The following is a 13231-nucleotide window of genomic DNA, read 5'->3' on the forward strand; positions in this document are numbered from 1 at the left end:
CAGAGGCATTTCAGAGGCAAATATTGTACTTTACTCCACTACAATTGAAAACTTTTAGTTACAGATTTAGATTATTATTATTAAACACATTAACTAACCAAGCCCTGTTTTATACTTCAGCTATTCAAAAATAGCCGATCTACAAGCTCACAATGTGACTTTGTTTTATAATGAGGTACTTTAATTGAAGTAAAAAAAATATATATACAGGAAATTATATACAGAGTATTTCTACATTGTGGTATGTCCTCGACCGCTGGCGTGGTGTTGCCAAGCAACTGGCCTCACCCGCCCCAGTTAGGCATGCCGTCTGTCTTGTTGGGCTGTCAGACAATCTGGGCGAGGAAGGAACGAAGGACAAGAAACTACAATCTTTATCCAAATCCCCCATGGGGACCAAGTATATCTTTATCCAAATCCCCCATGGGGACGAAGTATATTGTTGCCGTCAAGCAGAAACCTCCTGTCTACCTTTTGTGTGTTGTTTTTTTCTTCCGTAAATTAAACCCATTTAGACCTGTTTAACCAGTTTAACCATTATTTTAAACGTTAGCTGTTGAAAAATAGCAGATCTACAAGCTTGTACATCTGCTATTTTTTGAAAAATCTTGAAAACGTGTGCAAATCTTTGAATATATATTCTTTCACAGCAAACGTTTTTAACTCAAATCTTTGCTTCTGGGGGTCCATGGAACAAAACAGCTTGAGATGGGCTTCGGCGGCCGAATACATATCATTTTGGGAGTTCTTGACATGAAACATTTTGAGAACCACTGACATAGAATCATAAGTTTTTTCTGAAAACTGTCAGGATTTAAGAAGACATTTTGTAGAATCTGGTCTCAGGTCTTCATGTGTTAACTACTTGATCACAAAAAATATCAAAAGTAGCAGATCCACAAGCTCCAAACATGATCAAACAGATCTGCTGCTTTTGCCATTCACTGAAAAAGTAAAGGTTTCCACCTGAAAGAGACAAAAATCGTATCGTATTCTCCCGTAGAAACAAAAGAGCAGAAACACCAGCTCCTGTGAAGTTTAAACAGCTACATTTCAACTATTAATTCTGCTATTTCTGGCAAGTGCAACAAAGTATAAATTATTGGGGTTTACTTTGTGTACTGCAGTTCCTCCGAGTAAGGCCATTTCTCTGTTGCCTAACACTGAGATATTTTCTTCAATAACAATAGCAATCAGAGACGAAATGTTTTTATAATAGTCATGGGGGCCCGCCCCTGTGACTGTACATATTCAGGTACAATTCCTCATGGGGGCTCGAGCCCCGCAGCCCCCACGGAGTCTACGTCACTGATAGCAATGACACATGCAAGCATTCACATTTTTTGTTTAAGTAAAAGTATCAATACAGCAATGTAGAAATACTAGTTACAAGTAAAAGTCAAAAGTTAAAGTAGTTCACCCAAAACAATACACACCTTACAAAGCTTTTTTTTGTTTGTTTTTGACACAACCCTAAGCCAATAATTAATTTTGGTAACCTGCTGTGTTTCCGGTAGGAGACAAAAAAAAGATGTCTCCTACCGGAAGCGCAGCTGGAATAACAGATCTCTATGCTCAACTTGTAGATCGGCTATTTTCAAATGGCCAAAATGTATATAGGGCTGAAGTGGTTCATGTATGTTTTGTAATACTAATAAAAATCCACAAAGTAACTAGTAGCTAAAGTTTTCAAATAATTAAAGTAAAAGTATAATATTTTTGGGGTATTGTTTATAACCACTGCTTATAACCACAAGTGTCTTGCAGCATGAGTTGCAAGACTCCATGAGTTCAGCTTACCCTGTGAAGTCTGCAGTGTACATGCCAGAGTCAAACACGTAGACTCTTGTGACCTGACAGAAGCTTAGGTAACCCAGGGCCACCACAAAGCAGTACCTAGAGAGAGAGAGAGAGAGAGCGAGAGAGAGAGAGAAGCAGGGAGACAGAAAGATAGTACAATTAATTAACCCATTAAAACCAGGAAAGAATCTGTGTGATCACTTGAACCATTATTTGATACTTTGGCTATTCAAAGATAGCAGGTTGGAATCAATGTTTTGGAAGAGTGAACGTGAACACAGCTCCTGAACGATTATTTAGCCCCACGGTCACTGAACTAAATATTGGACAGACTCCAATATGGCGTATCTTTAATAATTGAATATCTGAACCAGAAACACATTATAAATGTTTCCAGTTCAAATCTCCTTCAGGGAAAATGAACTGGAACAGGAAACGGATTTGGCATGCTTCTGGATGCACAGAAATTTGCAGTTGCACAGAAACTATTTGGTTCAATTGGTTGTGATCAGGAAGAAACGTACGTACAACGTACATGTCTTTGTGAGCTTGTGGAAAATGTTTCACCATTTAAAACACCTTTTAAATACAGGTAATAATAAAAAAGGAAACGGTTTTGGACATACAATCTTTCCACCTGACTGTGACGATTTGCCAAAACCAAACAAACATTAATTTGCAGATGTGTAAGCAGTTTCATCCACACAGTGACACAGAATATCTTGATTGGAGTCATCTCAGGACTCTTTGTTTCCAGACCGCTTAACTTCAGAACACCGGAGCGTAACAAGAAGCCTTGTTTGTTTGATCACTCCCAACCCCTTTTCCTTCTCGTCTCCTCTGAAGTGGAACAAGGCTTTTTCACACTCCCTTAACAGAGGACAGTGGTGCTGGCAGCGCTACAGTGCTACAGAACAGGGAGGGGAAGGAGGAGTATGGGGCATCGAGGAAGTGGAGGAGGGAAGAAGCGGCTATAATATGTCACTGTCACTGGACGAGAGAGAGGGGAGACAACAGGGGCTTTCAATGGAGGGCCAGAGACAGAAAGGCGCTGAGGCTTGCTGGTACAAAAGCTACTGCTGATTCAGCCTAGCTAGCAACGAGCTAGCAAGCTACAGCTAGCGTCCCTACACATGCCAACAAAAGGAGGGATTGTTTACCCTACTGGGTGGAGGAAACAAAGCCAGATTTATTCATTTATACTTATCGTATGACAGAGTCGCACGGCAAAGAAAGCTCATCTACAAGCTCAGAAGATCTGCTATTTTCAGTATACGGCGTGCAACAAATTATACACTGAGCATCAGATATACCAGCCACCACAGATCTACCTCAAAATACTGAGTGTAAAAGTGGACAAGCATGGTTCATTAATTTCGCAAATTAGCCTAATACTCAATTTTACAGTGTAGGCTGTATTAACAAGAAAAGTCTATCTATACCAACGACACATGACATCACCTATGTGCCAAAGTTTGTGTAATTGCTATTGAGAATGCATTGGGCGTTTAAGTTAAATAACTCCGAAACTACAAATCATTTCAAAGTAAAAAGTTCCAGCATGTGTCTCCACAGTAAGCTGAATTATAAAATGTGTGAATGGAGTTTCTAGGTGAAAGTGCTTTTTTGACGTGCCAATATCTGCCATTGAGCCCCATTATACATTTCTCAAATTTGAAAGCACTATATATTTCTAAAACTATGAAACATTTCAAAGATTCCATTTCAGGCAAACATGTCCACCGTAAGATGAACCTAAATAGGTTTGAATGGGGTTTCTATAGGTGTAAGAATGTAGGACTAGTAGCATGCCAAAGTTTGTGCTATTGCCATTGAGAATGCATTGGGCGTTTAAGTTAAATACGGGGGGGGACATATTTTGACAGCAGAAACTGCCTGTCATAATTTCTCCCTATTCCAAAGCCCCCCCAGGTACATTATATATTTAAACTATTTTCAGCAATGGTAGACTTATTTTTTCAGTTGGTAGATCTTGTTGAGCTGGTCATTTTGAAAGTAGATCTCACGTCATAAATGTGTGGGCACCCCTGCTCTACACCAACTCTCTTCGGCAAAAAAAAAATACTATTTTTGGTAAACGTTTCCCCCAGATTGAATGGGGATGCCTCACGTGGTTAAAACCTGAAGATTTTCTCAAGCTCTTTGGAAAAGCAACAACAGATAGAAATGTAGAGAATACATGCATAAATGAATAAATAAATAAATGGTTAAATTGGTATTTGACCTGAAATCACCCAAAGGGCTTTCAGCTACTTAGTGTCTGTAATCCTCTGGCTGGGCTTGGCTGGGCTCCAGGCATGGGGAGCTGCATCAGCAGCATCCATACAGGCCTTCTGCAAACAGCTGTACGCTAGGAGCACCACAGCACCGCCACCTCTGCATGGGTGCATGCACACAGTAGCTCTCTCCTCGGTGCCTCTCTCCGTCTTACACAACCAATCTCTTTTAAGCATCCCAGCCAAAGTCCTCGCTTATGGGCTCCTGCGTGCGTGCGTGCATGCGTGCGTGTGTCATGGTGCGTGAGAGAGAAAAAAAATATTGAACTGATTTGTCTAGAAAGAGGGAATGGGGGATTGTGTATCATGGGGAAAACCTGTCCATGATACATAATCTAATTTCTCTCAAAAAGGGTACGAAATCAAAAATCTATTGCAGACAAACAGAAAGTCTGAAATGATTGACTTTGGAAAATGTACTTCTTTGAACATGCAGTAAATGAAGAAATCCTTTGTGTGAATCTGGCAGCGATGTTGGACGGTATAACGCCCAAGCTCAGCCATGCAATTCCTTGTGGGAAAACGAAGTAACTGTTTATGTGATGTACCGTACGGTCAATGGAGAAAAGAAATGAAGGGGGCTGGAGGAAGCTACTGTGCACTCTGCACCCTACAAATCACATGACCTCTCTCTTCATCCAATGATCCAAAACGATTAATTAAATCCCTTCTTATCTTGCTTATTTGGCTTCAGGCTCATAGAACAGTTAACCACTTTCAGCCTTGTATCCCAGCTATTTTGGTCATGATGAGCGAAAATGTTCAACGTTTTTCTAAAACAAGCAATCTACAAGCTCACAGGTCACGATTCAATGCGCTACAAGCTTGTAGATTGGATATTTTCACTGCATGACACGTCAGACGAAGAGGTACCTATAATGAAACAGAACTTGCAGAATTTGGTTAAACTGCTCCAAGAAGCCTTCTACAACCCCACCAACAAATTGAACACCACTTATAAAAGCCTCAACAACCACCCAATAACCATCGCAATTTCACCAAGATGAGCTTATGTTCCACTGGCACGCGGCAGCAATCCTCAGCCAGGAAATGAGCTATGTGTGACAGTAGCTATATTTACAGTGTGCCCACTGGGGTATCCGGTCTTCAACCTGACATGATTTGCGTTTGTGTAATTTACAGCACGGGGGGGGGGGGGGGGGGGGGGGGGGGGGGGGGTCCTTAATTTCCCCTAGCAGCCTCTGATGGCCTCAGATAGAGCCTAGGACTAAAGTAGGCTGGCTTCCCGCTGTGGGAGAGCCACAGACAGGTCAGTGCACAGAAGGGGAGCCCCATGGGGTCTCTGGGTACTGCAGGGCAGGCTGTAATAACAAGTCAAGACACCCATCAGCTCTGATCAAAGCTGATTTTCTGTGTTTCTCTGCATGTGTACACACACAGTAAAGCCCTCTAAAGCACACTGGAGACAATGCTCCCACAAATGCATACATAATTACTGGATCACAGGAGGAAGATTCTTGTACGCTGAGCTGCCCAAATAATTATATGACGAGTCATAACCACATTCCGTACAGATTATAGAATACGTCTGAAACTTTGTCAGACTTGTCACATTTTCACATGCAGTACATGGAAATGAAGTTAGCCAAGTATGCATAAAAAGTACATGGATATAGACGTGTGAACACACACACATTACACAACACCAACCCACATTACACTAAAGGGCCCATGCATCTTCCACCGGCACTGGTCCACATAGCGCCAGCGCAAAGGCACATTTCCTTATTCTGTCTAAAGTAGGAACGACATTGTTACATAAGTGTGACAAATCTTTTTTTTTAGTGGTGTAAACCACTCCTACAACTGGCTTTGTTAGTTTGTCTGTCTGTCTGTTCGTACCAAAAAATGAGCATGGTTGCTATGGTCACCCAGTTCACACGGGTGTGATTTCATTACGTCAGACATTACGTCAGACCACAGCTGATCAGTCTATATAAGGCCTTACACCACTCAGTTCACACGGGTGTGATTTTTTTCTCATATCTTTGCTTTTGGCATGGGGCATTCTTGGAACTAAATTGACATTTTTAGAATCGGCCCTCAGGTCTTAATGGGTTAAAATCCAAAATAAATACAGCCACAAGTGTGACTGTCAGGTTACTGTATGTGTGTTTAGGTACGCCTACTGTAGGTATGTTATTAAATATCCTCCTCCAAACACAGATCATTAAAGGAGAAAACCACACCAAAACACATGTGCCCTGAATCAGCCTATAATTCTGTCCCAACATAAATGTTGGCCTTGAATTGTTTCATAGATGCACCCTGTTCTCCATTTCCCCCACACCTCCCACAGCAAAATGCAGTTGTCTTCATTCTAATGCAGGTATTTTAGTAGCTTCAAGCTTTATTTTTGAGGGGCACTAGCCCCTCCTATAAACAGCTATAGTGTAGATTCTGTCTGAACACAAACATTAAATGCCATTGACAATGAATGGAGAATTTATGTCATTATGTGTCTGAGCAAATCGTCTGGGTATGTCAGTGGCCACCCTTGGCCAATAAAGGACCACCATTCTTGATGATGATGTACGATGATGTACGATGATTAGAGCACCCATCACTTCACACGGGTGTGCTTTTTTCTTCACAAATTAATAGTGTCCTGGTACTGGTGCCATGGCATTATTCCGACCTCCCATTGTTCCGAAATTACTAACCCTATCTCTAACCCCAAACCTAAACATAACCACAAGCATGGCAGCAGCGCATGTTCGTCAACCTTAATGCATGTTCGACAACCTTTCCGCATGTTCGGCAAACACCCCTGGTACTCACACATGCACTATTTGTCCCACTCAAGCTGCCGTTCCTACAGAACCCAGTGGTAGAGTTATCTCTCAACAGGCCTCAAATTCGAGGCCTGGGCCAGGCAGACAGCTTGAGTGTGACAAACAGTGCATGAGTCTATTATGGTCAGCCTGCCTGTAAACCTGCGTCTCTCTGAATCCACGGACATTTTTAAAAGAAACCTTAAGACATACCTTTTTAGCATTGCTTTTAATTAGGTCATATCATTATTCCCTGTTTATGTTTATTTGTAATGTTTTCAAATGTTTTATTTTTTTCCTTCTTCGTTTTCTTTTTCCTTTAATGTCTCTTCTATTTGTAATCTGTGAAGCACATTGGGTTGCACTTGCTGTATGAAATGTGCTATACAATTTTTCTGTTTTGATTGATTGATTGAGAGACAATGAGTGTAAATGAGAGACGGGAGAACATAGACAGATGAATAATAATATATATTAAAAAAGAGGGCTACAACTGAAATTAAATTAAAATGAACCATGAAAGAGTCTCCAGTTTGGAGATTCACTTTTATTACCATTTCCACAGCCAACATTTTTTATTTATTTTTTCTCATTACCAGCCCCTCAGAGTACTAAAAGTAGCCTAACACTCTCTCCACTCCCTGTGTCCCAGCAGGAGACAGACAACTCTTTATGGTGTTGGGGATAGAGACTTTAGGGTCCATTTTCTCCAAATGTAGTCACTGCCAATTCCCAGTGTGTGTGTGTGTGTGTGTGTGTGTGTGTGTGTGTGTGTGTGTGTGTGTACTGTGGTTCCCGTCACTGCCAACACCCTCTGCGGGCCTGGGGAGGGTGTGGACCAGTGGTTCCCAAACCTCTTAGCTCGAGACCCAAAAGAGAAATCTGATGTTACCCGGGTCACCAAAACTAGTGAAAATAGCTGGTCTACAAGCTCACATCGCGACGCGTTCTGAGCTTGTAGACCAGCTATTTTCACTACTTCTTAAAAGTGAATTCATGGAATGTCTCGATGAAATCATGAAGTGTTTTTAATTCATTAAACTTTTTTTCGCGGAGCGGGGATTTAATTTTTTTTTTGGAAAAAGTAACAAAATGTAGAATTCTTTACAGATAAAAATGTCTTCGCGACCCACAAATGGGGAACCACTGTGGAAACAGTGGTGTAGACAACCAACCATGTCTCCTCTGATACACAGTATGAGTCACCGGCGTGCAGTCACTTCTCACATAGCAGCGAGGCGTTTCGCTGGGAGAACGTTAAGCATGCGTGGCATCTCATGCCATCTCTCCAGATCCCCTCCCCACTGAACAGCTGCCCCACAGTGTTGCCAGATTGTGTGAGAGAAAGAAGCAACGCTGGTCTACGAAAACAAGCCCAAAAGAAGAGACTGCATGAATGAATTAATGAATGAATGAATGAATGATTTATTTTTTCAGTTAGACATCACAAAAATATTTTTTTTCTTTTTGACTTGATCGAAAAGGTATAGAGACAATTAAAGCAGTCCACATGAGCACAGTAAACCTATATACTGTATACATCAGCTTTTTGAAAATAGCCGTTTCACAAGCTCACAATGCGTGGCGTGCTAGATCTGCTATTTTCAAAACATCTTGAAACTAAATGTGGAAGATCTTTGAAACATTCAAACACAAATTCCGTACGGGACTCCCTGGCACAAAACATTTTCAGAATTTGGGAGTCCATGACAGTCGACAGAATGACTGGTTTAAATAATAATAATATTTTTTCTGAAGCAAGCCCAAATATGCAACTACTACACTTTAGAAATAAGCCCAAACTAACCAGTAGTAGTTGCTAGTGCAGTGACAGGGACACAATCCCCAACCAGGCTCCCACCCGCTGCGTTCGTTGGAGGCAGCGCCTGAACAAACCGGACATACTGCTAATGGGAATTAACCTGCGGCGCTACACTCTTCCTCCCACCCAAGCTGTGGAATGACCTCCCCCCTCATTCTGGGGGAGGGGGAGGTCATTTCTGTCCACAGCCTGAAAATTCACCTCTTCAGATCTTATCGTCTACTTTACCGTTTCCCAAACAGTCGGGGTCCATTTGTGGGTCGCAGGACCATTTTTATGAGTAAATATCCCCTTATTTTTCATTCCGAAATTTTGTATTTAATTATTTCAAAAATGTTCTCACTCCCCCCAAAAAACAAAAATGCAATATGTCTCATAAAAAAACATAGAATTTCATAATTTTAAAAAAGCAAAAGAAAATCCATAAATTAGGAAAAACTAAAATATCAGACCCGTCTGAAGTGAGTGGTACTGTACTGTACTACTGTACTGTACTGTACTGTACTGTACTAGCCCTCCTCCCTTGCCTGTGTGAGTCTGTGTCTGTGTGTTAGGCTGTGCAACAGTGACACTTGGTGGTGAACAAACGCTATAACGCTATTTTCGTGCTCGGACACAGCCAGGGACAGACCCAGCCACACACATAGCTGTCTATAGGAGTGGTTGCACCACTCAAAAATAAGTAGTAGTGAAAATAGCAGATCTACAAGCTCACAGCTATGTCGTATCGTGACACGTTGTTGGCTTGTAGATCGGCTCTTCTCACTAGTTTGGGCCCTGGGGAGACATAAAATGTCTCTTTTGGGTCTCGAGCTAAGAGGTTTTGGAACCACTGCTCTAGTCAAGGACACTTCGACATGAGGCCAAGATGAGTGACGGGTATCGAACAGGGAACCTTCTGTCCAGACGGCCGCTCTACCACCACCTGAGCCACTGCTGCCCCACATACGTACGGTATGTGTGTACACTACAGTATGTTATTTAGATGTATGCCGTTTGCTTTTCAACAGATACCAAGTTTGTTATTTAGATTAGACGTTAGGTCTGCCTGCTATCCTAGTCACTTTGTAACACTTAAGGTGGCCTTACACTAGCCGATAATCGGGCATTTTTTGACGCTCGGGGGGTGCCCGACTCAATCGATCTGCTCGGGGCGCGATCGGGATCGACCCGATCAACATCAAGCATGTTTGATATTTGCTCTGCCCCGCTCCGATTATCCTGTAGTGTGTGGTGCTATCAGATTTCAGATTGAAAAGAATCGGCTAGTGTAAGGCCACCTTTCCGCAGCCTTCTCCCCTGTTGTTTCTCTGATCCTGCACCAACCCATTTTGTTTAGTTTTCTTTTTTTTAAGACGAGAACCCTTTTTTGGATTCTTGATGCCATGTACAGTACTGTATATAGCAACATAACATTTTTGTAATTTTTGAATAAATAGTTATTCGGAAAACTTAGGTCAGGATTTAGAAGAGTTTTTAGAATCTTCGTGCTGGGCGCTGGGTGTTGCTAATTGAAAGGACGGTGAACTTCGTCCTGGGCGATTGGGGTGTTAAAGTGGTGAAATGCCTAAATTGTAAATCGGCTCCCTTTTTATGCCAGCAGCGCGAGGCAAAACACCAAACAACAGTGGCAATAGAAGAAGTGGTGTGGCATTCAGTCAGTGGTTACGGTATAATACAGCACACAGAGCACGCTACTGTTTGTCACAGACGCCTCCAGGCTGTTATAATCACAGTACAGTGGTCACATAAATGAATTCAGTCCGGGGGGGAGGGGGTTAATGCCAGGCCACTGTACTACAGTGTATATATCCGGGTTTGTTCTGCTCCATTTCATCTCAATAGAGTGGTATTACGACTGAGGAAGGAAGGGAGGGCGGGAGGAAGAGATGGAAACAGAAAGCGAGAGAGACGGGAGGCTTAAGTTACAGTAAAATATTGTACAGATGGAAGAAGAGCAAAGGGGAGAGAACATTATGAGTGTGAACCAACCAGGGTGTCCATTTGGTTCCATTTGTACACTCTCGAGTTAAATTTCACTGGCAGAGGCGAACTCAAGGTAATAGTTAAATCATGGGATATTTGCAACTCATTAACATCTCACCACAATGATAGTATGTCTTCAGTGTAAGCTGAGTCATAGTTGTGGGCATGACATAATTCATGTATGTATGTGTGTGTGTGTGTGTAAAATGGTTGTTAATCAGTGGTTTCAAAATCTTTTCATGTCAAAGACCCCCACATGTATACATATTAGGCGGCAGACCCCCCCCGCTTGAAAATATCTTGTGCCAGTGATCCCCATAAAAGAAGATTTATGTTGTTACTAGATTTGGTACAGGATTCTACACTGTAGATGGAGAGAGAGAGAGAGAGAGATAGATATAGAGATACCCATTATCTGAATACTCAGATAATGGTACATTCGTACATTATCTCATTAATACTAGTAAAGGTCAAGATCAAGTTTATAATTTATATGTCCCAGCTTGGGACATATTGGAGACAGCCTGGGACCACATCAAGGGGTGGAGAGAGAGAGAGAGAGAGAGAGAGAGAGAGAGAGAGAGAGAGAGATAGTTAAGATAAATGTCAACTTGCTGTGTTGATAACCATGTATTTGTTTAATATGCAAAATCCTGTGTTTGCCGGTTCAATGCCCTCCATCTCTGCGGATGTGAACATGACAGGACTATGGCCTCTCTCACCCTTTTCCTGACCGCACGGACATTCCTAGAAACTGTGACTGAGCAACGGCAGCTTTAAAATGAACCTTTGACCCAGATACAGACATGGTACAGCACATAATTTGAATACTAGCAGGTCAATGTTAAACCCTGATCCCCCCCCCCCTGCCCACAGCGTTTCTATAGCTCTTCCCTTAAACACTCCAAAACACAAGGTTTGAAAAGAACTGTCAGCAACATTCGTTTTTCACACTGGTGTAGGTGAGGTTCCTAGTAGCCTGCAAGGTGGCAGAACAGGGCCAAGGGTTTAGCTCATGCTTAACTTATACTTTTCTGCTCGCCGAAAATAGCCAATCTGCAATCTACAAACTCACAATGCATCGCATCGTGATGTGAGCTTATAGATTGGTTATTTCGGCCACATGACACCGACTCGCAAGTTAAGAATAAATTAGGCTCAAGCGTTGTTACTTGGTACCCATTTCGATGAAATACACAGCTGGAAAATCGGTAACAGATTTAGTTGGTGTCACAGAGCAGTATCAGTTTTAATAAACTAAGTACAATATACTGAATATAGTACACTACAGTACAATGGTTGGCAGATAGGATTGCGTACAGTGAATTACTATGAAAATCTCTGATGACTGTCAGTGTTCTGTTGAAGAGGGCTTTGGAGCATTCAATTCAGACTGCAAGTCCTATCTTCGTATTTATGTGTGTAGCATGACAATTGATCAAAAATGCAAAATGATAAGACAGGGTATTCTTAAATTCAATATATGGAGGGAGTTGTCATCATATTGAATATTTTGTTTATTCATGGCATTTTGTCCACAGGAAAAACTTGTTTGCACCTGCCCCCATAACCTTGAATCACGCTAAAAATAACAAGCGTGCGCACACGCACGCACGTGTGTGTGTGTGTGCGTGTGTGTGTACACAGTACAGTACAGTACACACACACACACACACACACCACACACACACAAACGGTCAAAGATGAGCCACAGATGGAACACTGAGGGGCAGAGTCGTCACGCTGTAAACTCACCAACTTCCCAAAACATCAAGATAACGCAATAAGGAAAACAGCAACGTCACTAAAAACGGAGTGAGCCAACAGCCACAGGCTGCATCTGGAACATGTGTTCCTGTAACTGAGGCATGTGAGCTCCTCCAGCCAAAGCAGCAAGCCCCAAAAATGTGCCGTCCCTCCCTCACAACAGGAAACCGTCCAAACGCATTTAGTAAGGGAACTGAACTGTGAAATATTGTATCATTTTACCCTCCTCTATACTCCGTTGTTTGCCTAGTATCTCTCATTGGGAGTGCTTCTTCCATTGTTTGCTGAAGCCTGGCAGGTCAGCGTGAGCTAATCTGCTCAACCACCTAGTCTTAGATAGTTGGATTTTTATTTCCCATGCGGAACATAGGAGCCAGATTTTATTTTAAATTATATTTATTTGCTTAATTCTTGGCAGATTTTCAGCACTTTCGATGTCAAAACTATAGTCTGCAGCTAATCTTACATACTACTCGGGCCTAGGCCGATCAGTATAATTTCCTGTGCACTGACGGCAGGACAGGGACTTCAATTCTGTTATATCTTTCACAGAATATTTTTCAATGGTGCACTCAAAGCAATTACTGGACCCAGGGAATCATTTTTGAAGTGTGGTGGTGGGGAGGCAGTAAAGAGCTCACAAAAACTACATCAGGATAGCGTCTCAGCCAAATATCAATATACCAGCTGAGTTATAGACAACATTCAGTTATCCTTGTTTTTGAGCAGTTAAATTGCAAATTAAGTCACTTGTCAAAGTCACG

At 42.0% G+C, this 13231-nt stretch overlaps 1 protein-coding gene across 1 annotated transcript in view; it reads right to left on the reverse strand.

Moving 5' to 3' along the window:
- Positions 1-13231, reverse strand: part of mboat2a (membrane bound O-acyltransferase domain containing 2a) — an 80553-nt gene that overhangs the window by 25824 nt on the left and 41498 nt on the right. The window contains exon 4 of the mRNA XM_079528517.1: positions 1801-1896. Coding sequence (XP_079384643.1) covers positions 1801-1896 — 96 coding nt within the window. The remainder of the gene's footprint in view (positions 1-1800; positions 1897-13231) is intronic.

Source organism: Electrona antarctica, assembly GCF_951216825.1.
Source record: "Electrona antarctica genome assembly, chromosome: 18".
Lineage (NCBI taxonomy): Eukaryota > Metazoa > Chordata > Actinopteri > Myctophiformes > Myctophidae > Electrona > Electrona antarctica.